Source organism: Lepisma saccharinum, chromosome 1 (assembly GCF_977018435.1).
Source record: "Lepisma saccharinum chromosome 1, izLepSacc3.1, whole genome shotgun sequence".
In the NCBI taxonomy this organism is placed as follows: Eukaryota; Metazoa; Arthropoda; class Insecta; order Zygentoma; family Lepismatidae; genus Lepisma; species Lepisma saccharinum.
In genome coordinates, this window is record NC_139229.1 from 4,352,531 (window position 1) to 4,379,868 (window position 27,338).

At 38.3% G+C, this 27,338-nt stretch overlaps 1 protein-coding gene and 1 long non-coding RNA gene across 6 annotated transcripts in view; one reads left to right on the forward strand and one right to left on the reverse strand.

Annotated features, from left to right (window-relative positions):
- Nucleotides 1-252: 252 nt before the first annotated feature.
- LOC145979634 (uncharacterized) lies at nt 253-7,277 on the forward strand. Its single transcript, XR_014440795.1, has 5 exons — nt 253-267; nt 1,388-1,590; nt 4,167-4,354; nt 5,321-5,402; nt 7,172-7,277. It is a non-coding gene; the product is annotated as an uncharacterized LOC145979634 (long non-coding RNA).
- A 7,575-nt stretch (nt 7,278-14,852) lies between these two features.
- The window catches only part of LOC145991986 (putative caffeoyl-CoA O-methyltransferase 1), an 82,897-nt gene continuing 70,411 nt past the window's right edge, over nt 14,853-27,338 (reverse strand). For all 5 annotated transcript variants that reach the window (XM_083130068.1, XM_083130618.1, XM_083129436.1 and 2 more), the window contains exons 4-5: nt 16,784-16,915; nt 14,853-15,561 (exon numbers count right to left, since the gene is read on the reverse strand). In XM_083130068.1, the coding sequence (XP_082986194.1) occupies nt 15,332-15,561; nt 16,784-16,915 (362 nt within the window). In that variant the 3' untranslated portion in view covers nt 14,853-15,331. The remainder of the gene's footprint in view (nt 15,562-16,783; nt 16,916-27,338) is intronic.

Here is a 27,338-nt window from a genome sequence, read left to right on the forward strand (position 1 = left end):
TTGCATCTGCAAAATTATTTTAAGCATGGTACGAGGGGGCTACAATCTGGATCAAAGGATTTATGGGGTAATGTGCCCCCATCAAAAATTAGGGGGTACAATATGTATCCTGTAAACCCCCATTCTGCACCATTGAACACACCTCATCCCATATGCAGAACAATGATAACATGAACCCAAGGCCATCTAGTAACAATGGTCGAGAGCCAATTGTTTCCATGGCAATCTTTAAATTCTCAGACACAAAATTCAGCAGCTGTGAAAAAAGTATGTATGAACCAACTTCATTAAACTAAGAATTTATAATAAATATTACCAGGTGATCCAAACCAAGGCTCACGGCAATTGAACTAGCTGAGCTGAATTGTTTTTGTCCACTTTATGCAAAGGTAGGCTAATTGGGACTGCAGCTACAGTTTAAAGTGGGATACAAACCATTGTGCAATGTACTTCCACTGGGTACCCAACCCGGGACCCATTTATTACAAGGTCACAATGTTACCACTATGCCATCAGGGAGGCCCAATTGAATCAGCAGTGTGGGCAGGTGAATTCCCTTGAGCTTCCCTACAGACACAACATTTCACGGATTAGAGAATTCTGACCCCATGTCTCTTTTCTGTTGGTAATAATACAAACTTTATAACCGCCCTAACATTATTCATCAATTCTGACAAATGGACATGCTTTGATATCTTCCATCTTACACTTCATGTCAGCCAAGGGTTGATTTTTTGTTGTTCTGAGTCCACTTAGTGCACAGAAAGTCTAATGGGGACTGGACTTAGTGTTTAAAGTGGGATCCGAACCACTATGTGCCTCCACCAGATATTGAACCTGGAACTCCTTGATCACAATGCCACGACATTACCACTATACCATCGTGGAGGTCCATCAATAAAGGTTTTGATTGATTGAGTTGGTGTTTTAAGTCCACCTTATGCACAGTAAAGCTAATCAGGACTGGACCTACAGTTTAAAGTGGGATCTAAACCAATATGTGCCTCCACCGGGTATCGAACCTGTGACCCCTTGATTACAAGGCAACAGGCAACAAAACTACTACTGCGCCATCGGATACACACAATTCCTTCACATTAGTTGCATGAGCTAATGGCGCAGACGGGAATTTGCTGCCATTTTGCAAAACACAAACTTCACGCTCATTTTAGAATCATCAATGAATATTCTACAGCCTCTGTTTTGTGTCCCTAACCATGTTAATACACACCAGTACAACGGAGTGTAGCTTCCAAATAAAATTCTTCAAAACTATATGCTGTGGTCATAAAAGACACACACACACTATTTTCACTCTCAAACAATCTTGTCCCCTTGGGATTTCTCACCCTGGCTTTCCTTACTTTATTTCCTTCTATATTTACAGGCGAACCTACGCAAAATATTCTGTAGAAGCAACAGAAAGGATTCAGAGAAGTCTGCAAGGTTGGTTTTTACTGAAGCATCATCAATTCGCTTCTGTCAAAAGAGAATCTGCAGAAAACTACAACTGTCCTCTTAGTACCCGTGAACGTTGGAACTTGTGTGAAACTCTCTTTACTTTCTCGTTGCCAACACACACACACACAGGTTAGTGTGAGAATTTGAAGTTTGCCTGGATGGTGCATTTTTTCTATTAAGCAGCGGCATTTTGGAACATTCCGAGATTCTGAAAGTTTTTATTGCTACACGCACAATGACATGTTTCATTAGTAATTGTCTAATATTAACTTGATTTTTACTACATTTAGAACCTGTATTTCGGATTCAATTCTTCCTGGCCCACACTTGTTCTATATACAGGGTGACTCAATAATCCCCATTGCTTTTCAGTTACGCAACTACTAATCTTTCTCAATATGTACTTGGCTGCAGATTTAGTACACTTGGTAAAGTGATATTGAACTTGATTATACAGGGTGGCTCAAAATGTCACTTAACACCCTCGGTACAAGGACACTGCAGCGAGCAACATGGAAATGGTGATGACCAATCGTTGCCAAGCCAAGGGGGAACCACATTGACACCACCCGCATGGTCGGCGGTCATCTTGAATTGAACTTCAGAATTTTAAATGGGAAGGGGGTGATATGATATATCAAATCAGGCTAAAATTTCACGAGAAATGCAATGGTGAAGGTTTTTTTTTATGTATCTTTAACCAGTAAAAAGTTATGACTGAATTCTTGTACCAATTTGTTCCTTTTAGAGGTGTTAGAAAAATGCCTTAAAATTTGTTTAGGGCATCGGTAATGCATTGAGATCAAAGAAACGTCTAGGGAGAGAAGTTCGCTTGCCATTGCACACGATTTTAATCGGATACATCCACGAAGAGCTGCGCATTATGAATGGTTGTCGCGAACAATTACAGTGTGACTCTTCCATTAAATGAAAAGTCCTTCACAGTGATAAGGCTAATGTTTATGTTCATAAGGAAGTTCATAAACAGAATATTCGATGCTTTTTATCTGATAACCCATTTTCGACAGATCAAAGCTGAATGGTTAGTGCTGGTAAGTTAATGGTGTGGCGTGCTGTGTGGAAAACGATTGGTTAGTCAATTTTCCAGCAACAGAACCTTAAATGCTTAGGGCTACCTGTTAAATAAACAGGTTTTTTCATCCTTGCTTATGGAAGAAGGTACTTTTTACAGAGTTTTTTTTTCAATAGGGAGGAACACCAGAACGCTACGGAAACGTTATGAAGCAGTTTCTGTCCAAAGTTAGTTATCAGATGACAAGGGTCGCATATTCTGTTTATGAACTTTCTTATGAACATAAACATTAGCCTTGTCACTGTGAAGGACTTTTAATTCAATGGAAGCGTCACACTGTAAATTGTTCGCGACAACCATTCATAATGCGCAGCTCTTCGTGGATGTATCCGATTAAAATCGTGTGCAATGGCATGCGAACTTCTCTCCCTAGACGTAATTTTGATCTCAATGCATTACTGATGCCCTAAACAAATTTTAAGGCATTTTTCTAACACCTCGAAAAGGAGCAAATTGGTATAAGAATTCAGTCATAACTTAGAACAGAAATTGGGGTAAATTGATGCACAAAATTAGTGGTACAGTAGACTTGCGATTAACCGAGGTTCCTGATTAACGAGGGAGTGGTTGGAAAACATCTTGCTTCATAACGCACCCCCTGTTTGTTTATGGAGTCAAGTCACCGTCCGCGCTGCACGTGTTCGTTACATTGACGGTGTATCGATTGTTACGTAGGTGTTTAAGTCTGTGTAGGCCTATTCTAAGCGGAAAAAATAATCTCCTCATTTATGTTGTACTAGTAATAAATAATTACTATACAGTTTTAAGTGTTGTTTCGTCATTTATGACCTATTAGCACATTATCTCCGTATTATCCGAGTTTTTCCATATCCGAGGTAATCTCAGTCCCAATTAGCTCGGATAATCGCGAGTCTACTGTATACTTACACACTAATATTAACATATATTTGGAACAAATTTTAATTATTGCAATTTTCAAGTATCAGCATGGGTATATCAGTGGGATTGATTGAGTTTGTTTGAAATCCACTTTATGCACAGTAAGGCTAATCGGGGCTGGACCTACAGTTTAAAGTGGGATCCAAACCATTATAGATCGACCACAAGGAAAATACCTTGGGACGAAAAGTCCCCGTGCAGCTTTCCCTTCTTCCCTCCACCTCGGGCCATAAGGAAGCATGGTCTACTCTCCCCCTCCCCTACTCGCGGCGGTACGGAGCACAGGACTCGCGGGTCTGCGCAGGTTGTTTTGCTCGTGGTTCCACTATAGGTGCTTCCACTGGGATCCCTTGATTACAAGGCGAGGATGCGATCACTATGCCATCGGGGAGGCCCTCGGTATCGGTGGTAATCGCTGAGAGTATTGACATCGGTTCAAAGTGGTATCGACTCAGCCCTAACGACTCAGCATCATTACTTGTATTGTACTCTTAAAGACAATATATTATTCCCGTGACTTAGTCAATATGTTATTGAATGCAAGAATTTCGATTTTCTAACACTAAAGTAAATTCTAATTTTCATTTAAAGTAAGTTGACTACATTGTTTTATAACAATAAAAGTAGTTGCATTACATTTCAAATAATAATGATTTATTGAGTGCAAGTATCCGCATTTATTCCAAATTTCGTCTTTACTGTGATTTTTCAGAAAGAGGGCAAAAGCCATTCAGGAACAAGAGACACTAGAGAATCAGTGGCGGCAGCTACAGGAAATCAGCTGGAGTTGTCTGGTGAAGGCAAGCACACTGAAGACACTGCAAAAGAAAAACCTGGGACTTCTGGAATGGGTAGAATGAAGCTCCGAGATGGACCTGAAGGCCCAGAAGCCAAGAGCACGTAAGTTGCATATTAAATTCATTGGAAAAGCTATTCTCTCTGCTTATCTTTTTCTAACTAACAGCAGTGAAATCTGTTTGCAGTTTGTTCATTTACTGATAAATTCTGTAATTACATTAAAAAAAAAATCTTTAAACATGAAATAGTGCACGCGAGCACATAGTTGCAATTCAATGATGAGATGAATATATGTTGACTGTTAATTTTAGGTATTTAGCGCCACTTTTCTGCCACATTTTGGCTAATAATAATGATGAGGATGATGAAAGAATATTAACAAACAACATGCATGCCCAGGTTGGAATTCGAACCTGTAACCAATGGTATCGCAGCATGCTATGCTAACCACTCCACCGCAGAGGTTGGCATTGACTCGCGTTCAAGGCTTCGGTGAAAGCAGTCCAATGTTCGATTCCCGTTGAGAACCCCTACATTTTCAGTGTTGACCAAGCATTGCGAGAACACGGAACTGTTTGAAAAGAGGAAATGACATTCCACGATGAAGCAGCAACGGGACTCCATGATTGGCCAAGCGTTACCCAAAGAAAAAGCCACTTGGCAGGCTGCATCTTTGGTCATACAAAGATGGGGGAAACAGAAGTGACTGATCGACCTGGCTGAATGGAAAAAAACCTTGTTTCTCCCACCAAGCCTGTAGAAGACTGAGTGATAGGGTGTGTGAGACGGGTTGGGGCAATGTGATGAGTAAATATAGGGGTTTGGGAATGGGGTTGAGAGGGTGGATCTAGGGATGTTTAGGAAAGTGACAGAGTAACCTTATTCAGGTCAAAGGGTGTTGTTGCACTCACGGGTGATACGCAAAGCCCTCTTCCATCTTTTCCGTACTGAGATGGTGAACTGGCAATCAACCTGTGAATTAGTGTGAACCTTGTTCCTGTCTGTTCAATAAAGCAGCCAGTAGAAGCATTCTTTGAGTTGTAACACAGAGTCTCTTTACGATTCCAGGGCCGCTGGTAAACCCAAGAAGGGCTTTCTCCGCAGGTCCATCGAAAGGATCTTTGGGAGGAGGAGGAGGAAGAAGAAGTAGGTAAGTCTAGTCTGCACGGCCATGAAAATAGGAAGCTTCTCAGAATAGCGCTGATGCCACGTATGGGAAAAGAAATGCGAGAGCGGGACAGAAGTCACTGGGTCCAGTGCACTGTGTGGCAACGTCAACCGGGCTGCGTTGCCTAGTTCGAGCATCAGACAGACCTCTTTCCGGTGCATTTTTGTGCAGTCTATATCACATGGATTACAAAGACCAACTCTACAGCAGACATTTCATTCTCTTAGACCTCCGAACACAAGGGGTTGTGCTCCAACGTGGCAGCAGTGCGAACTTCTGCCACCATCTAACCCAAGTTTAATTCATATGCTGTGGGAGAAAAACCTTCTGGTTCTATTGTTGAATATTCAACCGAAAGCAAGTGGAGGGATGTGCTTATATGTGTGTGTGTGTGTGCAGTGGTGCAGGAACATTGTACCACCTTACAATTTTAAAAAGAGCACGCTCAAAACAAAAATTTTATATCGTTTCCAACCACTGCATTTAGTGGGAGGCCCTCCAAAGATTAAGTACAAAAATTAAATAATGAAAATGTTGAAATAATAAAGTAACTAATATTAAATAACGAAAATATACACACTTGTTGTTCAAGTGAGGGTTATTTATTTTATTAACATTCATAAAATATCACTTTACTTTTCGTAACTGGATCTAACATCCTTATACTGTAGCCAAAATTGTTTCAATTTTTATCTATTTGACATTAATTTCCTTTGCCAGGGCAGTTGTTGTTGTTTACAAATTTTGCCGATCTTAAGGTACATAATGAATATGTGCTGTTATATCACCTTTCTAATACTGTCCATTTACCCATTTCATGTAATAAGAATATGATATTAATTAATTTGATTATTTGGACTCCCCAAAACATATTTCTAGATACGTGCCTGTGTAAGTCCATTCTCCTACATTGAGTACTAGTGGCAGTGTGTGTACAGAATCCATCTAGGGCCAACGATTTACAACCCACGAGGGGTATGCTCTATGGTTGTTATTGATATTGACAATACGGTGGAACTTCGATTTTACGTCTTTCAGAGAACCAAGGTGAAAAAACTTACAATGCAGGAAATTATAAAACCGAGAAAAATTTTGGAACATTTTGCTACATTGCAACCGCCAAGATAGAATGTATAATCGGGGAAAATGTAATATTTTGGGGCATCCTGTTGAAAAAAAATACGCCTGCTCTCTTGACAGCCCCAGTCCGAACCTACATACAAATGTAACGGGAGAGAAATACCTGGAACCAATATCACAGACTTTTTACTCATTAGTTCCAGAACGTGACGACATTGAGGATCTGCATGGCATCGAGACGGAACCCTGTCATATTCTGTTGTTGCTGTAAGACAATGATTAAATTGAACTTTCTTGGACTGATGCATTCACTAACAAGGTTCATTAGAATGGCCGCTCCGGTCCGTCGACTTCAGACCCTCAATTTTTTTGTTTGGGGGGGGGGGTAGCTAATATGAGGTTTCGTTAAGGACGAAGAGGTAGCTTGCGTGCAGCGATCACTGAGGGGTGTAATGATGTTTCAGGGGACTTTTCTCGCTCTGCATTTGAGAATGAGGAACAAAGTTTGCAACAACACTGAGTGGGGTGTTGTTCATAAACTCATGGATTTTACTGTTTAACTGTCTAGGTAAAAAATTAAAGGTAGAGTAGTACTATTAAAGAAGCCGTACATATAACGTTCAACAACTGAAGATTTTCTTTCATGTTTTTTTCTCTTTTTCCCATTGTAGCTCCTCCTCCCTTTTTCTGCTAGCCTCTCCCCCTTCAACTGCCCCCCCCCACACTTCTACAACCCTTCGTAAGGACACATCTTCAGTAGACATCAGCACAAATTAGGGAGTTCCTGGTGCCTTCGTTCAACAAAATTGGCATCACGTCTAGAACGGGAGGCAAGATTGGCATCACGTCCGGAACGGGAGGTGAGGGCGGAGCATCTTCGTTTTCTGACGACTGAATAGATAATGCACCCGAAGACAACTTCACTGTTGGACAATGATAAAAGCAGAATAAACCCACCGTGGCCAACTTCACTAGCGGACGATGATGGCTCGACTACGCCTTGCACCTAATGGTGCCCACCGAAGAACACCACCAGTCGAAGGAAGTAAAATATTCCCACCGCTGAAGATCACCAGTCGAAACGTCCCTTGTCGAGTAAAGGCCACTTCCAAAGGGTGGAGGGCTCGACCATGCCCTCCGCCGACAAAGGGAAGTGGCCAAACCAAGTAGCGGGAGGGCGGCACTTCCAAAGCAATCCAGGTGAGTTAACAGCATTAATTATTTTACAATTCGTAGCCATTTTGATAAAGATTGCTTTAGATCTTTGCACGAAAATATGGCCCACCAAAATCTTCAGCAGGCATCACGTTTGAAAGTTCTTCATCTCAATACTTAAGCATCCATCACCTGCCATCGCAAACTGTTCAGATAACACTAAAAATGCGTCATCGCATTGTAATCAGGGGATAACAGGTGCGACACCTGGTGGAGTCACACAGTGGTTTGTATCCCACTTCAAAGTGCAGGTCCTGTCCCGAATAGCCTTTCTGTGCATAAAGTGGACTTAAAACCTGTGGGTATATTTCCATGAAGTACAGAATTCGATTATTCAGTAACAGCACCACAACATTTCACGTCTCTCCATTATTACGAGTGAGAACTCAAAATCTGATTTTTCATCTCCACAGGAAGTGCTGCCAAGACAGGAAGTCACCCCGCGAAGTATGGTTCCGGCCCCCCTTAGGTAAGTTCTAGAGAAACGTTTTCCATAATTTATGGCTTTTCTTGTAGAGCTTTTAAGGTACGTAACATTCGACTGGATGAAATCAGAAATTGGGCAAACAGTTTAGCATATGAGGAGCCTTCTTACTGTAACAAAATTTGTGACATTTTATAACTTTTGTTAGTGGTTTCTGTAGATGCTCCATATTTTCGTAATAATTTGACCTTGAATCAATGTGTCGAGTCTAGGAATTTTGATACTTTTTCTTTCGCTCCTTCTGCTCATGCTTATCTTCATTAATAAAAGTTAAAAACAGTTTGTGTACACAAAATTTACACAATAATTGAACGATTGTTAACGTATATTTCTATAACTTCTTTCCAGGGAGCCCCGTCAGTGCATGATGTCATTCTGAGCACATCGAGGAGGAACATACACACCCGCCGCAGAAATCTTCACGTGTGGATGATGAACAACACACGGTGGACTCTACTACGTCCACCGGCGAAGACAGTAGTGGGAGGGCGGCACTTCCAACTGTAAGAAGGTGAGTAACAGAATACGCTATTTTACAAATAGTAGCTAATAGGTTACACTCCCTATACTTCCTTCTGTTCCCGTATGAGAGAGAGATGTTTAAAAGACTAAAAGGAAGGCTATCTACAAACCTCTGGATCATCGCCGTCTCAACTTTAAAAACATAAAAACATCGATAATATGTAATTTATCAAATTTTGCAAGATAATTTGGGTTTGTATACATGCGGAGACTAATTTGGAAGCAAATATAACGAAAATAAACCTGCTTTGAGTAGAAAGTTGTCATAAATTTGTCAATTTACTCAGAAAGTGCCTCATTACACCCTTCACATGAAATAGGTTGCTTTTATATAGCTAACCTTTTTTGTGTGAAATATCTATAACATACGGGAAAAACCTTTTTCCCAGCAAGGGCAAAAATATCTTATCAGACTTTTTATGTTGTAATTTAAATAAAAACATAAGTTTAGACGATAAAATATCAATTTATTGTGTAAAATGCATCACAGTAAAAATTATAAAATATTGTAAACAATAATATTTCGTACAAGTAAAAATTATCAACGTTTATATTCTGTGACGATAGTGACAAAGAAATGCATTTGGAAACACTGAGGGAAGTGAGGTACTAGATGGCAAGCTAAAGTGACATCAAATCTTGTCACGATGTCAAAAAAATGATAGGTTATTGATGATTTGACTTAAATTTGATTTTAGTATACTGGTAAGTTTGTATATATATATACAAACCGTCTTCTGTTTCTTCTCACACCGATGATGCTATAAATTAGCGAAAATTTTGAATTTTCCTACTGTCCGGTGAGTGTTTCCTTTTACCTTATTTGATTTTTATATATATATATATATATATATATATATATATATATAATGGATAAAAGCAAGGAGGGCCAAAAGGGCTAAGTAAAAATCAAATAAGGTAAAAGGAAACACTCACCGGACAGTAGGAAAATTCAAAATTTTCGCTAATTTATAGCATCATCGGTGTGAGAAGAAACAGAAGACGGAACCGGTTTTGAATTTTCCTACTGTCCGGTGAGTGTTTCCTTTTACCTTATTTGATTTTTATATATATATATATATATATATATATATATATATATATATAATTAGTTGGATGAATTATATAGTTATTTAAAATATGGTGATGTTATTTAATAAATTTATTCCCACACTTTTGATGGAGTCTAGCTCCTGCTGTTGCTTTCATATTTAATCAAGGAATTTTAAATCAAAACATTTTGGTTTTGGTCATACATGCAGTGGCACCCTCACGTTAGAAAGTCTGTTTCTGAAATCACAAACTGCTGTTACATGCAACTCGTGGTGGCATCTTGAGGGTAAATTTCCATTAAGTACACAATTTGATCATTCAATTACTGCACCATGGCATTTTATGATCAATCTCCTGTAGATCTCTTCCAATTTCAATCCTTTTTGGAGTGAGGAATTTTTGTGTGAGATAGATTTGAAGTAGCCCTTTCTGTTAAAATAAAACTGTATTTCATATATTCCCATTGTTATGAGAGAGAACTCAAAATCTCATTTTCCATCTCCACAGGAAGTGCCGGCAAGACAGGAGGTCACCCCGCGAAGCATGGTTTCGGCCTCCCTTAGGTAAGTTTTTCTTATATGTACGCATTGCTTGCATTATAGAATTATTTTCCTGTAGTTTAAGGTTATTACAAGCATAAGAAAACCGTTTTTCTATGTGACATTTCAGGAGAACACACGCTCCTTTCATCAGACATTTATTTTCATTTTGACTAAAGATATAGTTATAACAATGGTTAGTAATTTTTAAACAAAAAGAATCCGTTATATAATGGATGTTGTCAATGTTACATTGTTGTAATATAGCAACTTTTAATTTATTCCAGTGTTCTTCTGCAATGAACGTGTGTTCTCCTGAAACGTCACAAAGAAAAACTGTTTTCCTATGCTTGTAATAACCGTAAACTACAGGAAAATAATTAGGTAAGTTGTTGACAAAAACATATTCCATACTTTTCTTGTAGAGGGCTAAAGGCATGTAACATTCGACTGAATGATATTCAACTTGTCATCACTTAGTGGATTCTGGGAAGAAATTGGCAAACAGATTACGATAGGTTAAGATGCCTTCTCACAGCAGGGATATTTTACATGCTTTTAGTGGTTTATTTAGGTATCTGGAAAAGGTAAAAAAAAATTAGACATTCCTCATATGATCACGATAGCCATACCTTGAATCACTTCCGCAATGACTATATGCACAATGCTTACCCTGAATGTTTTCAACTCAGGATCTGATCTGTTTGCCCGAAACATGGCACAATGAATTGTTAGGGAAGTTGTATGCTGAATATTTTCCATTGCAAGACACTAATTTGAGGTTAGGAAATCATTTATTTCACAATGCAACATTCATGTGAGATTGTATTTATGAAATGTACAACGAAGAAGGACAGAGAAAGAGTAGGATTCGACCACAAGACTTAACATAAATCCACAATATGTACAAAAATGCATTCACTTAAATCCACAATATGTACAAAAATGCATGCCATGACTGACAAATTGTTTATGTGTGTTTCTCATATATATCTTTCCAGGGGGGCCCGTCAGTGCATCATGTTATTCACAACAGATTCAATATGCCTACACTGACCAGTTCACGGAGTAGTCACATGCCCTTACAATGTTGTAAACTGAAGTTAATTTGTAATAAAATTTTCCGTGAATAATAGGCCTGTTCTTACTTTATGTTACAATAAAAATATTCCAACACTTTAAAAGACTGGAAGAACACTAGGTACTACACCTACTGAAACATTAGAAAGTATATTAAATCAGTATTCTTAAGGCAGATATAAAAGGTAAAGTGTTCCCCTGTGCATAGCACCACGCCATGAAGGCGTATAGGGGGTGTGGGGGTAACGCCCCACACTTTCTTGATCCGGTCGTGAGTGGGGGTGATGTGATCAGCATCACGCCCCTGACCGCCTTTACCCCCCAGGGTTTCCCCCAGGTATCCATGTTATTCGACGCTGGGTAGGCGCCGGGGCCGCTTCCACCGTTAGAAAAGTTCCCGGATTTGAACCGGCCGGGGATCGAACCCGGGACCTTTAGCATGGTAGTCAGACGCGTTACCGACTGAGCCACCGCGGCCACGTATATTTTTTAGTTTTAATTTAATTTACTGTCTGCACAGATACAATCATCGGAACTGGACCTACATCTTAAAGTAAGATCTGATCCACTATGTGACTCCACAGGGATTTGAACAGGAATCTCCTGACATTTCTATTTGCAGACAGCTCATGTTTGGTAATACATGTAAATGACTGGCATAGCTACTTGTCTGAATCCGAACACAAGGTACTACACCTATTAGTAATTAACATTAGAAAATATTTAAAGAAGATTTGAGTTTCTTTTTAAGTCCACTTTATACACAGAAAGGCTAATCACGACTAGACCTACAGTTTAAAGTGGGATCCAAGCCTACTCTGGGGTTCGAATTGAAAACGGGAACCCATTTTTTGTATTTCATTTTTCAGATGTTTGCTAATGTAGGTTTTAACATTGTCAATAACCGACATCACTACTTGTCTGAATCCGAACACAAGGGATTACATGCATTAATTAACACTAGAAAATGCATCAAAATTAATGTGCTTCTTGTATTACCACAAGCATTTCCTAGTAAAAGTTCTACAGATATGTTTCAAGTTATTGTGGCAATGTATATAATTACACTTCACGTAAGCTTTTGTAAAGTTTTTAATTCCCTGTCTTTCTGGTGATGTATTAGTGCTTCTGCATAACCTAATAGTCTTTTAGTATTTAGTGTGGGCAGTCACGGCTTCGATCCTTGGGTGGTAGATCCAGCATTTCTTTCTTTACTAAGTATCACGAGAACAATTGGGACACTACTTGAAAACAATAGGAAGGGTCTCAAAATTTACTAAACAGCGACAATGGATCTTGATGTGCTGGTCAGATCCTCAAAGAGCTGTTCCATTACGGAGGTAAGTTTAAGCTTAGTTTAGATGTATTATTGTTGTTGGCAAACTTTGTTTATTATCACTTCTAGTTAATTTTTAATTACTATGATAAAGCACTTGAAAAGTACCAAGAATTATACACACTAGAAAAAATACTCAATGATGTGTTGAAATGCAGATGTGATTGAAGGATATGCAGTAGTTGTAGGATTGCACTGTAGTACAGTAATACTTGTTGCATGCATGTTAAATCACAGTTTGATTGACTTGGTTTATTTTACTTCCGCCTTTCTGCCACTCTTGGCTAGGGATGAAGATAACGATAAGTGATGATATGATGAAATGATAATCACACAGAACGCATGTGCCCAGGCCGAGATTAGATCTTGGGATCCCTGGCATCATAGTGCACAGTGCTAACCACTCCGCCATGTAGGTTGGCACCTTTCTTTCATCTTGATTGGTTTTCGTCCAACAACAGTCTAAGAAATGAACAATCATCATCTATGTATGTGTTTCTGTTCAGGTTATTTTACGGAGCTTTTCCACATTTGCAATTAATCATGGCTGCAAGGATGAATGATGAAATTGGTGATGAGACTCGCACAATGATACACCCATGTATTACCAGGGTTCATACTCTGGATATCTGACATCACACAGCATTACACTAACCACTATGCCATGAAGCCCACCTCAACATGTCTAGGAGTTCAACGCTTTGCTTGGCAGGATGCTAGGAAACAGGCCAGCAGCAAGGGGTAGGCTAAGGGACTGAAGCCTAGAGCACCACACAGAGAGGGTGCCATTGAAGGGGGAAAAATATGTAGAGGCACATATTTTTGGTAAATAAAAAAGCAAAATTTCAGTAGAAAAACAGAATCAATTTCGGGATCAAAAGCAGTAAATAAAATTAAATTTCGCTGTTATAGTGGTGAAAAAGCAATATATATAAAATGACATTTTGGTTTTAAAAATGTGAATATAATCCCAAATTTGATTTAAAAACTACACTATTACACAAAAAAAACATATCCCTTCTAATAGCACATTAAATCATTCCCAGAATATTAAGTTTATTCCTGTATAAAGGGGTCAATTTTTGCTTCTCAAATATTTACAGCAGAATTAATCAATTTTCCGTGAATTGCATAACTCACAGGATACTTCAGACTTCAGAAAGTGTCGCGTCTGTATATAAACGGTAAATTTCGTGTTTAAGAGACTATTTCGCATTTTGCAGTTCATTTCGCATCATTTCGTGACAAAACAGGGTAGGAAAATGCAACTCACACCTTTCAGAAACATGAAAAATTAACATTACAATTTGTTATTTCACATTTCGTGTTTTCATCAAAAACGAAATATGCATATCAAGTCTGAATGTGACAGAATATTACACTTGGCAGAGGTAAGGAGAGAAGGAAAACATACAAGGTGTTACTCGACCCTTGTCCCCATTTAAAAAAGTTCTTCAGACACCATGACAACTGAATTATTCTTAAATACGCTAAACTCTTTTTAAAAAATCAGATATGCAAATTACGAATCTTTGCATACAACCTATTTTACTTTTCAATGAGTGTTTCTTTGTTTTCTCATTTAAAAATTTGTAGGATGTAAATATATTATACCATGGCATGAGAAGAAAATATCGAAGGACATACACAAAATGCCGGTGCTTGATAGTCCAGAGGGGGCGAGGGCAAACCACAATCATGCCTAGGGCACAAAAATAACTAGCTACGGTGCTGCCCACAAGCATGAAGCAGACTGACTGAACGTAAAAAAGGTAAAGTGTTCCCCTGTGCTTAGCACCACGCCATGAAGGCGTATAGGGGGTGTGGGGGTAACGCCAGACACTTTCTTCATCCGGTCGTGAGTGGGGGTGATGTGATCAGCACCACGCCCCTGACCACCTTTAACCCCCAGGGTTTCCCCCAGGTACCCATGTTATTCGATGCTGGGTGGGCGCCGGGGCCGCTTCCAACGTTAGAAAAGTTCCCGGATTTGAACCGGCCGGGGATCGAACCCGGGACCTTTAGCATGGTAGTCAGACACGTTACCGACTGAGCCGTTTTCTCAAACAGCAATATTTAATTCCGTCGACATAGTTAACAAATCAAACAAAGAATCCACAGCTTGTATATTCCTTTATTTCCTCTAATATTTCGGCACTGCATAATGAGGTATGAACATTGGACATAATTTATTTCATGAATATAAATTTTAGTGCCCATCCTGACATCATTTAGCTTTATATGTGCACACAAATTCGACTCACGCCTAGAATGTAACTATAAAATTTGAGGGATGGAAAGACGTGTTACATAATCTTTCAGCATTTCATTAACAATAGTTTGAAGAATTTATTTCCCAGTACTGTTACTAGTATGTGGCCAATGAGTTACTGACGATCTGTAAGGAGTGTATTTGAATTTAAATCTATCTTAGATAGAAGCAGTGGTGAAAATTGAATTCAAAATGTTCTCAAGAAATTATATTTTATTACCAAATGCATGTAGAAAGTTTAGGTCTTCTAAAACTGCTGCACAAATGAAGTGAAATGGACAAGATAACACTACACTGAAATAGTGGGTTCTGTAGAATATTAGGAACACGTCACTTCTTGTAGGTAACTGTCAACCCATCTGCTATACAGAGGAAAGTCGCATTGACTCGAGAGTCCTGGCATATCTTGTCGTTGAGCTCTCGCAGTGCCACCGTGCTTTCGTCATTGTTGCCGTCGTCTGTAACGGTTTCGAACCAAAGAACATTGTCGAATGCAATTATTCCCCCGGGCCTCAGCAGTTTCAAGCATCGCTCGTAGTAATTGTCGTAGTTGACCTTGTCTGAGGGAGACAACGGAAGTTGGTTTTTAAGGAAAAGAGTACCAGAAAAAAATCAAAGATGATTTGATTGCAGGAAGAGTGAAATGCATAACTATCACCAAGCAAATTGACCATCACCATGTTTATTCTCCCAAGAGAACTGAAACAAAATGCAAACCAATCTACTGATAACCCGTACAGAAGCATTTGTAACGAGGGCTCGAAATGGACTGGAGCAGACTGGAACATCATTCTGCTTAGTGAAAACCTGAAACCACCTTCGCTTTCTGTCTCGTCAGAAATAGAAACTGACCGTTCACTTCGTTTGCTTTTTAGATTGAACTAAATTGTTAATACTTTTTAGTAATACATATTATAGTAGCGAAGTCAATATATACTTGACAGACTAATAATAATAATAATAATAATTTGGAATTGCTAATAAGCAATAGTCTATCAGGTATATATTGACTCCACTACTCAATCCCATAGATGAGTAAACATCCAGAACAACAGATCTTTTTGCATACAGTTAGGGGACCTAAATTCAGTCATTGTATTTCAAGAAAAGGTTATAAAAGCTAGAGGGGAATTTTACTCATAAGTTTATGTTGAACCTAAAACTATAATTTTCGGAATTTTGAAAACCGTGGAATCTTGAATTTTTTTTAAAAATTAAAATGGCAAAATATGGAAATACAACCTGGTTCCTGTATCAGGGTGGCCAGTCCAGGACCATCATAAAATTCAACTATAATTCCCGGTTTCAAGGTGAACTTTCAAAAAAATCAAGGGTACAAGCAGATGATAAATTTTGTTTTATTCCTCACTCAATTGTCTTTTCCGAACTGAATAAAAATAGGAACTAAACTGTGAAAAATTTGTCCAGGGCATTTACATAAATATGTATAAATTCAATGAGATTCGGATTAAGAAAGGTGCAGTTTTTCATGTCTACGGAGAAAAATTGACGCAGAATTCCCAGAGCCAATAATTAACGCATAATTCTAGAAATTCATGGAATTCTCTGTGTATTTTTATTATTTTTTGAATGTAATGCAGTTTTTACTTTGGTTATTCGGTTAGAATACTAACTACACAAATTATATTTCTGTTATTTACAATAAAAATATGCTTTATGCTTAAGGTCCCATGCAATTCCGTTGTAAGTCAATTTGTAGATTTTACTTTATGGAGCAACCATAGTAGCTTTACTGCCTAAAATAATTAATGAAATACTCACCAGCATCTATATATGCGAAGTCAAATGTTCCCTCCTGTCCTTCCGCTATTAAATCCTCCAATGACTTCAGGGCAGGTTGTATCCTCAGTTCTATCTTCTGCGTTACACCGGCTTCCTCGAAGAACTTCCAACCTGGAAACACGTCGAGAGCTTAGAAACGGTTACGTATGAACAGTGCTCCAAAAATTTTCTTTAAAGCTAGGCGCCAGCTCTGAAAATCAGGCGCATAGCAATTGTGCATACTACAGTGTGTTTGAAAAGTTGCACAACCCAAACTTTGAAAATGTACTCCATGAAAACCGTAAGAGGTATTTACACCAGGTTTTCTGCACTAAACTAATCATGTATGCTATCATTGGGTTAATAAATTTATGTTCGCATGTATCCAAATAAAAGCAATTACATTATTTTACAAAATATTGTTAATTTGCTGAAAACATCTGAGAATTTATTTCAACAATATATACCAACGTAGAAAATTTCAGCGAAAAATGCAGGTTCGACCAGGACTCGAACATGAGTCTCTGATATACTTTGCCATTGCTCTAACCACTGAACCGGCCTGGCTCGCCTGATTTTTCGCTGCCGCTGTTTTGCCCGCCGGAATCTTCTCTGCCAGTGCTAACGCAACGGGATCTGTTGCATTTGAAATACAGTAGACTTCGACGTTGCCTGGTTCCTCCCAGCGTAGAGATGTTAATTATTGAAGATCAGGCACACACAGCAAATGTACTACGTAGAAATTTTCAGCGAAAAATGCATTAACATCTCTACGGTATGCCAGAGACCCAGGTTCTGGTCCTGGTCGATCCTGCATTTTTCGCTGAAAATTTCTACATAGTACATCTCCTGTGTGTGCCTAATCTTCAATAATAATACCAACCCTTAACAATTTGTGTGATCATTTGTTGGTGTTTGACTAGTCGTAAATTAGTTGCTTTGTGAGGTACAGCAGAAGCAGGGGATTTTTCTTGGAAAACCTCTTGCACATGAGTGTAAGAATGAGTAGTAAAATACTCTTCAGCAATGCACACGTGCTGCTCCAAAGAATACGCCATGCTGAATCAATTACAAGAACAGGCACAGTAGCGTCAAAAGTGAGCAAAGAAAATCCAGTGTAACCAGAGGCAGACTAGGATTCTCTCAAGACTCCAATTTCAGCACAAAATCTTGGTTTATGATTTTTCACGTAAATGTATAGCCAATACTTAGGCACATGTGGCGTGCGTCTCTTGACAATATTTCGACCTGCTAGCAGTGCCATATAATATCCCAAAAATGGCACTTTTTCACTCAACCCATAAAATCGCCAATAAAAAATCCATCAAATGTTGCACATGAGCAATATTGGTCGCAAATGATAGATTGACATGGCATGAGTCATCAAATTATGACCCTTCGATAATTTCTTACGTATTTTTCTCATTCAAAAGTGCATTTATGGAAAAATTTTAACGCTGCCTTCCACCAGTTATTAATTTATCTACATTTTCTGTACGGAGAAAAATGATAATTTTAAGCATTGAAAAATATCTCAATGGATGAGACTTTATAATGCAGAAAACCCGGTGTAAATATCTCTTACGGTTTTCATGATTTAACCTTGTTAGTCAGTATAATTCAAACTCAGTATCAGCACAATAGGTAGCTATGGTGCTATATTGAAAAGGAAATTTAAATTTACATATACTGATGAAAAGTGTTTATGTTCAAATAATAATAAATACCTTTATAATTATTATATTGATAAAAATAAAATAAAAACTAGAAACAACAAAAATTATAATAGCATCAAATTATGCATTTGTTTACAAGAACATTTATAAGATATCAATGCTATACATAAAAAAAATATCTCTTAGTTATATCCTTCCAGGATAAAGCAAGTCTTTGTATCTACAATTCTGAGCTTCAGTTTTCGAAATTCATCATCTGATCAAATCACCTTCACACGTAGAACATATAAGTGTCACTCTATGCAACCTTCCTCCAAGCACTCATTTGAGGAACTGTAACATTCACAAGCCTGCTCGTTAAGGAAGATGAAAACAGATACCGCTTCACTGCTTCAAATTCAACATGGCATCCATTATACATATCAGTGTCATTCCACAACTTCCAAATCTTTATAAGATTTTATCATATTCAAAGTTCATTCGAGTCATAAAAGGCTTCTATATAACTTAAACATCCAAGTTATTATAACCAGCCCTGGCCCAAAACCATGGTAACGGTTGAATTTTTTGCGTGCGATGACGTGTAACCGGTCAAGTGAATGCATCACTTCAATGTGAAGTCACGTGAAATGACCAAACGACAGTGTTGCAGTATGCAGATATTAAACACCAGAACAAGAACAATGTCTAGATGAGGATGTGTACTACAGGCTATGGAAAAGGAGATGCGATAACCACTAACGCCGTCAAACGGTTGGGCGGGAACTTTACGTCACATACCGTGAAGAAGTAATAGGATCTGAGCTGATTATGTCCTTTGCGATTAGTCCACTCAGAATTAGTTCACTTCATCAAATGATTTACTAAATCTCATCAATTTACATTGTCAAATTCATTATTTGAGTTGGTTTTTTTTTGGTTTAGGTACAACATCTTCACCGAAGAGAAAATTATGCTCATTTCTTTGTTTTCCTTGACCCTATACATCCAGGGTCAAGGAAGTCAGTAATAAGGTGTGCAGTGGCGCAGGAACGTTTTTCATTTGGGGGGGTACAAAATTCAGCCTCCCATATATATATATATATATATATATATATATATATATATATATATATATATATATATATATATATATATATATATATATATGTCCAATCAAGTGTCGCAATAATAATAATTAGGATAATTATATTTAATTAAATTAATATATTAATTAATTAAATATGTACATTAATTAATATTGTATTATTATTACATGAATAGGTAAAAGATAGTAAAATAATAGAAATATAACAGAAAGTATTCATTATCTAGCGTACGTGTAGTTAAGATCGCCAAGATTTGCACAAAAACAACTGCCCTGGAGAGGAATTTAATGTCAGATAGAAAAAGAATTGAATATTTATTGAATAACAAAAAAGGAGTTAGATCCAATTAACGAAAAGTAAAGTTCCTGATTAATATTTTATGGATATTATCATTAGTAGTGTGCATAAATCTTTGGAAACCTTCAAAGCCGTATGAGCCAAATTCCTTGCCTTCCAATAAGTTCAGCGGATAAAACCATCGAGTATACAGGGTGCAGCAGAAATAACTTCCGGATTTCATTCGTGAATAACAAAGCAACGATAGATGTTATGCAAAATTTTATTTCACAGTTGGAAAGAACAAGGATTACCATTTTGTTTCCCATATGTACCGAGACAACTCCATGAATGCCCCTACTTTTTTGAGGAAGTTAATGTAACGTCTGACCGTTATGTGTGGATGTTACGCAACTTCCTGCAGCCGCAATCGAATGAACGTGGCAAATTGGCTGTGAGGTTCCAACAAGATGGTGCCACAGCACGCGTATCGATGAACGTGCTACGTGAAATGTTTCCAGGGCGTCTGATCTCACTTTTAAGTCACCTTCCATGGCCAACTCGTTCCCCCGAGCTCGCACCCTGCGACTTCTTTCTGTGGGAGTACCTGCAGGCTAAAGTTTACCAAGGAAGGCCGAGGACAGCCAATGATCTGAAAGATGGTATCAGACAGGAAAGAGCGGCAATGCCGACCAGACATGACTAGGAGGGTAATGCAGAACTTCAGGGCGAGATTATAGAAATGCGTACACCGTGCACATCGGCATTTGGACGATATCATTTTAAAACAAAGTCAACTATGTCACCCAAAATGGTGACTTGTGGCAATTTTGTAAAAAATAATTGGAACATTTTGATCTTTGCAAATGTGCAATAAAATGGTGAACCTTGTTCTTTACAACTGTGCAATAAAGTTTTGCATAAGATCTATCGTTGCTTTGTTATTCACAAATGAAATCCGGGAGATATTTCTGCCGCACCCTAACTTTTAATTGTTACGCTGTTCAAGCATGGTATTGGCATTGATGAAAATTGAGTATAACAAATTCTAAACAATTATATTTTAATAAATTACTTTTACTACTTGGTAAGTCTTTTGGGGAGAAGGGGTCCGGACCCCCTGGACCCCCACAAAAAACGTCCTTGATACCTAGGTGTAATGTGAAGCCATGAGAAATATTCCCTTTTAGAACAGCACACACGAATGTCCTGTTATTTAATGCAAAATATGCATAAATATTTTTCATTGTTTTTGTTAGAATTTAAGTTTAAAAAAAAAACGGATTTTAAAATCAGATAACAATTCTGAAACATATAAGGCTAAGCTCTGGACCTCATTCTGGGCTTATTTGGATTTCACGGAACAGAAAATCAGGAGTGAGGGGAATCTTGAGCCACCCCAACCAGGAATAATCATCTCCCACCCACTGGATATAGAAACTACAGTATATAGAGTTCCACTTCAGTTCCGTTCTTTCTAATTTTAAAAGTCCCATAGCTACGCATAAAAATATCTTTAAATAATTTATGGCAGGTGTGTACCATATCCAATGCCTTTTAGAAGCCATGTATTTGGTATTTTCTCAGACATCTATAGGGTGTTGTATTAAAAAAGAAAAAAATGAGTTCAGATGGTTCCCAATCAACTCGTAAGAAGTCTAACTTTGAAATATTTGTGAAAAATATGACAAATCATTTATTTGTAATATAATTAGCTGTACCTAATGACACTCTTCAAGTACTGAAAGTAATATCATTCGGTTCATTTACAAAACCGAAGTAGCAAGGAAAGCCATACCCTCAAAAGTTTATTCTTTCTTTTCAATTTTTGGTGGACAATGTGAAGAGCCGGCCAAGGTTTATTTTTCGTATGTAGTGGTATTAAATGCAGATACATGCGTGTGTTTTAGGATGACATGTCAATTTCTCGTTTATGTGAAAATGTAAACTTTAATGTAAGCAGAAGCATGTGCGCGTCACAGTTAAAGATTTTCGCATCTACAAAGAAAATCCAAAACACATTCCCACCTCGCCGTACTCCGTGGCGGAGGGGTTAGCATAGCGTGCTATGACGCCTGAGGTCCCAGGTTCGAATCCTGGCCTGCCCATGGGTGTTATTTTTGAGTGTCCATCAATTTCATCTTCATCTTCGCGATTAGACAAAAGTGGCAGAAATGCGAAGTAAAATAAACCAAATCAATCAATCAAATATTCCCATCTTACTCGCAGAGACCTTGTAAATCCAATCCAAAATCTACCAATAGAACCTGCAGTGAGTCTCATTTATCTCGTACATTCATCTGACTAATGTAATTTTCTTACAATTTGACTTTAGAGTTTAACATAAAATGGCGTTGTGTTTTGTGTTGCATTCCATATCACAATTAGATTTTAAGCAATTTATGTCCAATTATAAGTATACCTAATACAAAGGTAAAAAATAGTCCCCCCCCTGATAAAATTGCAAATTGCACCCTGTTTAAATGTCTAGGAAAGATTTCATTTCACCTAGGAATGGTGAAAGTGTTCCGTTTCGGAAAATTCCATTATAAATATTCAAAAGAAAATGGGGTCAGTCATATACTCTTCTGATGAAGATTTGTATCTTATCTTCGAATCGACGCGACCACTGCTTTAGAAATGTGTACCCCCCCTTACGCAAAGCAGCAATTGTCTGCAGCGTAATTGTCTGAGAGTCAATCTGATTCCATCGTTCCACACACATTTTAAACAATTTTCGTCTCGTTAAAGAGGTTTCCAAGAACTTAGGTCAATGAACTAACTACTAGCAAGCACAATGTAGTATAATAAGTTTACAATTAAATGTTTTGAATTTCTGTGGTAAGGACTATAATGCTTAAAATTTATAAACAATAATACATTTTTATTGGGCGAATTGATAATAGGTAATTTTAACAGTAGCACCTTCCGTCTGCTGTCAAATTACCAAAGGGGGGTACAGGGGGTACAACTCGATTTACGGATTTAGGGGGGTACAGTACCCCCCTTCAAAAATTTGCAGGGGTACAATGTACCCCTGTACCCCCCCGTTCCTGCGCCACTGAAGGTGTGTTATATACAGTGTACGTACAACTATAGATTGAATTGTATCTTCTCCAAATATGATGTATAAAGAAACAAACTGCCGGAGAACTAGATGAGGTGAGTGTACAATTTTATATTACTATTATAGTGGAACCACAAGCAAAGAAACCTGCGCAGACTCGCGACTCCTGTGCACCGTACTCCAGTGTGGAGGGGAGGGGGAGAGTGGAGCATGCTCTCTTATAGTCCGAGTTGAACGGAAGAGGGGGAAGGTTCTTTTTCTTGTGGTCGCTCTTGTAAGTAAGGGGAACTGTGATTGGCCATTCATCTATTTTATCACTTCTTCATAATCTCAATTGACTTAAATGGCCAGAAGAGCAAAGTAAATTTATCAAATATAAATACAAACACGTACCGTTTAATAAATAACCAAAATGGAATGAAAAGTTAGCAGCTTGTATTTTTATTGCTTTATGTGAATATGTAGGGAAAAAGCGAGAGAGAATTGTACAGCCGGCAGCCGACGAGAAGATCGCTGAATGAAGGGAGACGGGGCACAGAGGGAAAGGGAGGGTCAGTTTCATTTGTAGAATTTGGGGGTGGTCGGGGAGAAGGAAGTCTTGTTTTCTTCTTGGCGGGTCATTGTCAAGCTGACGACAAGAGTTCTGGTGGAAGAGCACCTCCCCCACGCGAAACAGTGGAGTCGCCTGGCAGTACGTCACACCTCTTCTGCCAGCGCTCTTCTCGTCGGCTGCCAGCTGTACACCAATGGCAAAGAAATGGTAGGCGAAGTATTTACCAGGATTATACTCTCTACATTCCTGCTCATAATAAGGAGTCGAAGGTATCTTGCTTAAGGATCTTTCTTCGATGTAAACCTAAAAGTTGACTTTTCAGATTACGTACATAATCTTCTGGGCAGAAATGCACACTGCAGATTCTAGCATTAGCATGATTCACGTAAGCGTTTCCACACGAATCCAAAGCTCGGTGACCGAAGAATCCTTTTGAAAAACGTATATACAAGGCACGTCCAGAAAGTAAGTTCCGTTTCAATTTACCTCCGCTGCAGCGCTGCGATCGCAGTTCCGCACATGCGCGGTAGACGCTCTGTATCAAGTAGAAGAAACGTGAGCCATTTGGAGATCGCTGTCAGTCACGTACGCTTTGTTGTGCTTCTTTACAATGTCGGTGTTGATTGAAAATCCCGCCGCTTGTGAAATCAGATCTGTGATTCGTTTTCTGAATGCGATGAGTGATTCAATGGTGAGAAGATGGGTCCGACAGTTCAATGACGGACGTATTGATGTGCACGATGAAGAACGAAGTGGGCGTCCATCTTTGGTTACAGAAGAACTGGTTCACGCGATTGATGACAAGATCCAGGAAAACCGAAGGTTTACAATTAGTGCTCTCGTTATGGAATTTCCCCAAATTTCACGATCACTAATGCATGAAATTGTTACCGAAAAACTGAAATTTCGTAAACTTTGCTCATGTTGGGTTGTTGTTGTTGGCGGTCAACACTTCAACAATGACGACGAGCTGAAAGAAACTGTTTCCAACTGGTTGAAGACACAGGCGGCAAATTTCTATGAAGAAGGTATACAAAAACTTGTGCCACGCTATGACAAATGCCTGCAAAATTTCGGCAGTTATGTGGAAAAGTAGTTTAAGAGTTGTAGAATTTTGTGCAATAAATAACTTTTCTGTATCTGTACACAATTTAATTTTATTACCAAACGGAACTTACTTTCTGGACGTGCCTTGTATTATGTTCAACGTACTTGGAAGATGTATCTTGTGCTGAACTAAAATAAATAATAATAACAAGTGGTGTGCAGTATCTCGGAAAGTCGGGACCGGGATCGGAAAGAAAAATTCCGTCCCTATCACGACTTCAGCAAATGACTTACCTAAATTTCTGGATCCCGAGCAGTCGGGAAATACCGAATGGTCATTTTAAAACTGTATTAATTCTTAACGTTTTCTACATTGCAAGTGTCTGGAACTTATCGGAAATTGTTAGTTTTCATTCCAGAAATGCAAAGAAAATCACTTAAGGTGAAAATGAGAATTTGAGATTTCCCGACTAGTCGAGAAATTGCGAATATTTCCCGTCCCGAATGTCGGGATTTAAAAACAATTCCCGTTCCGATCAAAAATATTCTGTCCCGCATAACAATAAGTACCTATCTATATTTATTTTCAATTTGTCTGAAGCCACAAAATGTAAATGGGTGGAAATGCTCATTTGTGTACTCGATTTCGTGTGTTCAGTTTCTGGCATGGTTTCCTATCTGCATAGTGCAACACTAGCACATAGATTTGGAATTCATTTCATGAATAAATTCACCTCTTACCGTCGTTTCGTCATTACGAGTAAACAACGGATTGGCCCAACCTATACTTCTAATAACCTTGATTATAACATTGCCAAGTTTAATGCTTTAAAAGCAACAATTATTGTACAAATATATCACCATTCCATATTGCTAAATCTGTACTTATCTTTGTTCCATCTTGAGCTCCCATTTTAAAGTCACAGACAACTAGTATCAGAGCAACTAGTTCAAGCCAGATCTTTTAGTATGTGCAATCTTCTTGTTTTATATTTTTGTCCATAAGTGCTTAACAGCTTGAATGTTTGTGTTGTAAATGTACATATTTGCTCTGTTACAGCTATTTTACTATGTATATTACAATATACTTATCTAATGATTACAATTACCATTTTTTTGAATGTTGATACAAAACACCAAGTATGACATCATATTATACATTGAACAATTTTAAAGAGTTGACCTTTGTATATAAACCTTGATGCCAATGCAAATGTACACAATTTCAATAAATTTAATTATAAATTTGAATGTATCATATCTTTCTTGTCTGAAAGAACACATATGATTGAAGATATTTGTTTTTCATATTGCCAGTCAAAAATAACTGTTATGACTAAATTATTATAAATATTGCACAAATGTGGAACTTTGAACTTAGCCTAACCATTTTCAAATGTTGTTATGACAATTAATATTTTTATTGTCATAATGATATACATTTTCAAAGTTTGGGTTATGCAACTTTTGAAACACACTGTATAAGAAGCTGAGCATCACGGTATTCAAAACATCGCTAAATCATTCGAGAAAACAGGAAATGGGGTGTTGGGTGACAAAGAGTAAGAAATTATTACTGACTCTCTGGAATGTTCACAACGTTGATTTTAAAAAAAAATTGCTAACTTACACTATCCATACTAAGTATTTTCCTTATTTTACGTCACTTTACTTCCTTTGGTTGGGTTGAGCCGCGGTAACTCAGGTCGTTAGGGCATCTGACTACCATGCGAGACACCCGGGTTCGATCCCCGGCAGGGGAGAACCGGATTTTTTTCCCACCTGTTCAAGCGGCTCCGGCGCCCACCCAGTTGTAAAAAGTGGGTACCTGGAGGAAACTCTGGGGGGTACAGGGGCGTGGTGCTGATCACATCACCCTCATCTTCGGCCGTGATCAAGAAAGTGTGGGGCCATAACTCCACACCCCCTATACGCTTTCATGGCGTGGTGCAAAGCACAGGGGAGCACTTCACTTTCACTTTACTTTACACTGTACTGTAATTTGAACTTGGAATCATCAAAATTTCGTACATATTACAGCATAAGATCACAGTCGCCAGGCTGAAACTTTTAGTCGCCATGGCGACCTTGTTTTTCGAGACCTGCGTATGAAACAAATTGATCATTCTTTAACGTGCTATCCACCACAGCCATAATTATCCCCTCCTATCTTTGCCATGTATTTCAATTCCTTAAGTGTACACAAGCAATATAAACTCTACCCAAACTCAGACATTATTCTTAACACCTCAGGCCAGACAGGGGGACCAGCATCCAGGCGATCCCAAGATAAGTACCTGCCCTTTTATGGTGCTAATCCTTTTGCCCCTAACTTCTCCCTTTTATTATTCTATTGGGGTGTTTACTAAATAAAACTCAGTCAATTAACTATTCAATTTGTGTTACATTAAATTACCTGCTGTTCCTCTGACTCGTCGCACATTGGTCAACGGGTCCTACACTCTAATACAGAGGGTGAAATCCGGTACGGCTAAGGTTTTAACGCCCCCAATTGTGTCTCCAGGGACCAGCCCTGGGACAAAACCTTAGTGTGTAAGATAACTATGCTAATATTCTGAATAACCATAGCCATGTAAAATATTCCACCTAATGATTCATAACTACTTAACACTAAAATTTCACAGTAATGTAATCTCACATACAAACTCAATAATAATAAAATAATAAAACTAAACTGATGACACATTAAAACAAATAATATATACTCCCAACCATAGGAAATACACAGTTCACAAACATACCACAATCATAATACAAAATATACAAGACACACCTTGTATAAACTATGTAACCAAAAGTGTACACCGTGCACATTACTGGCTACCAT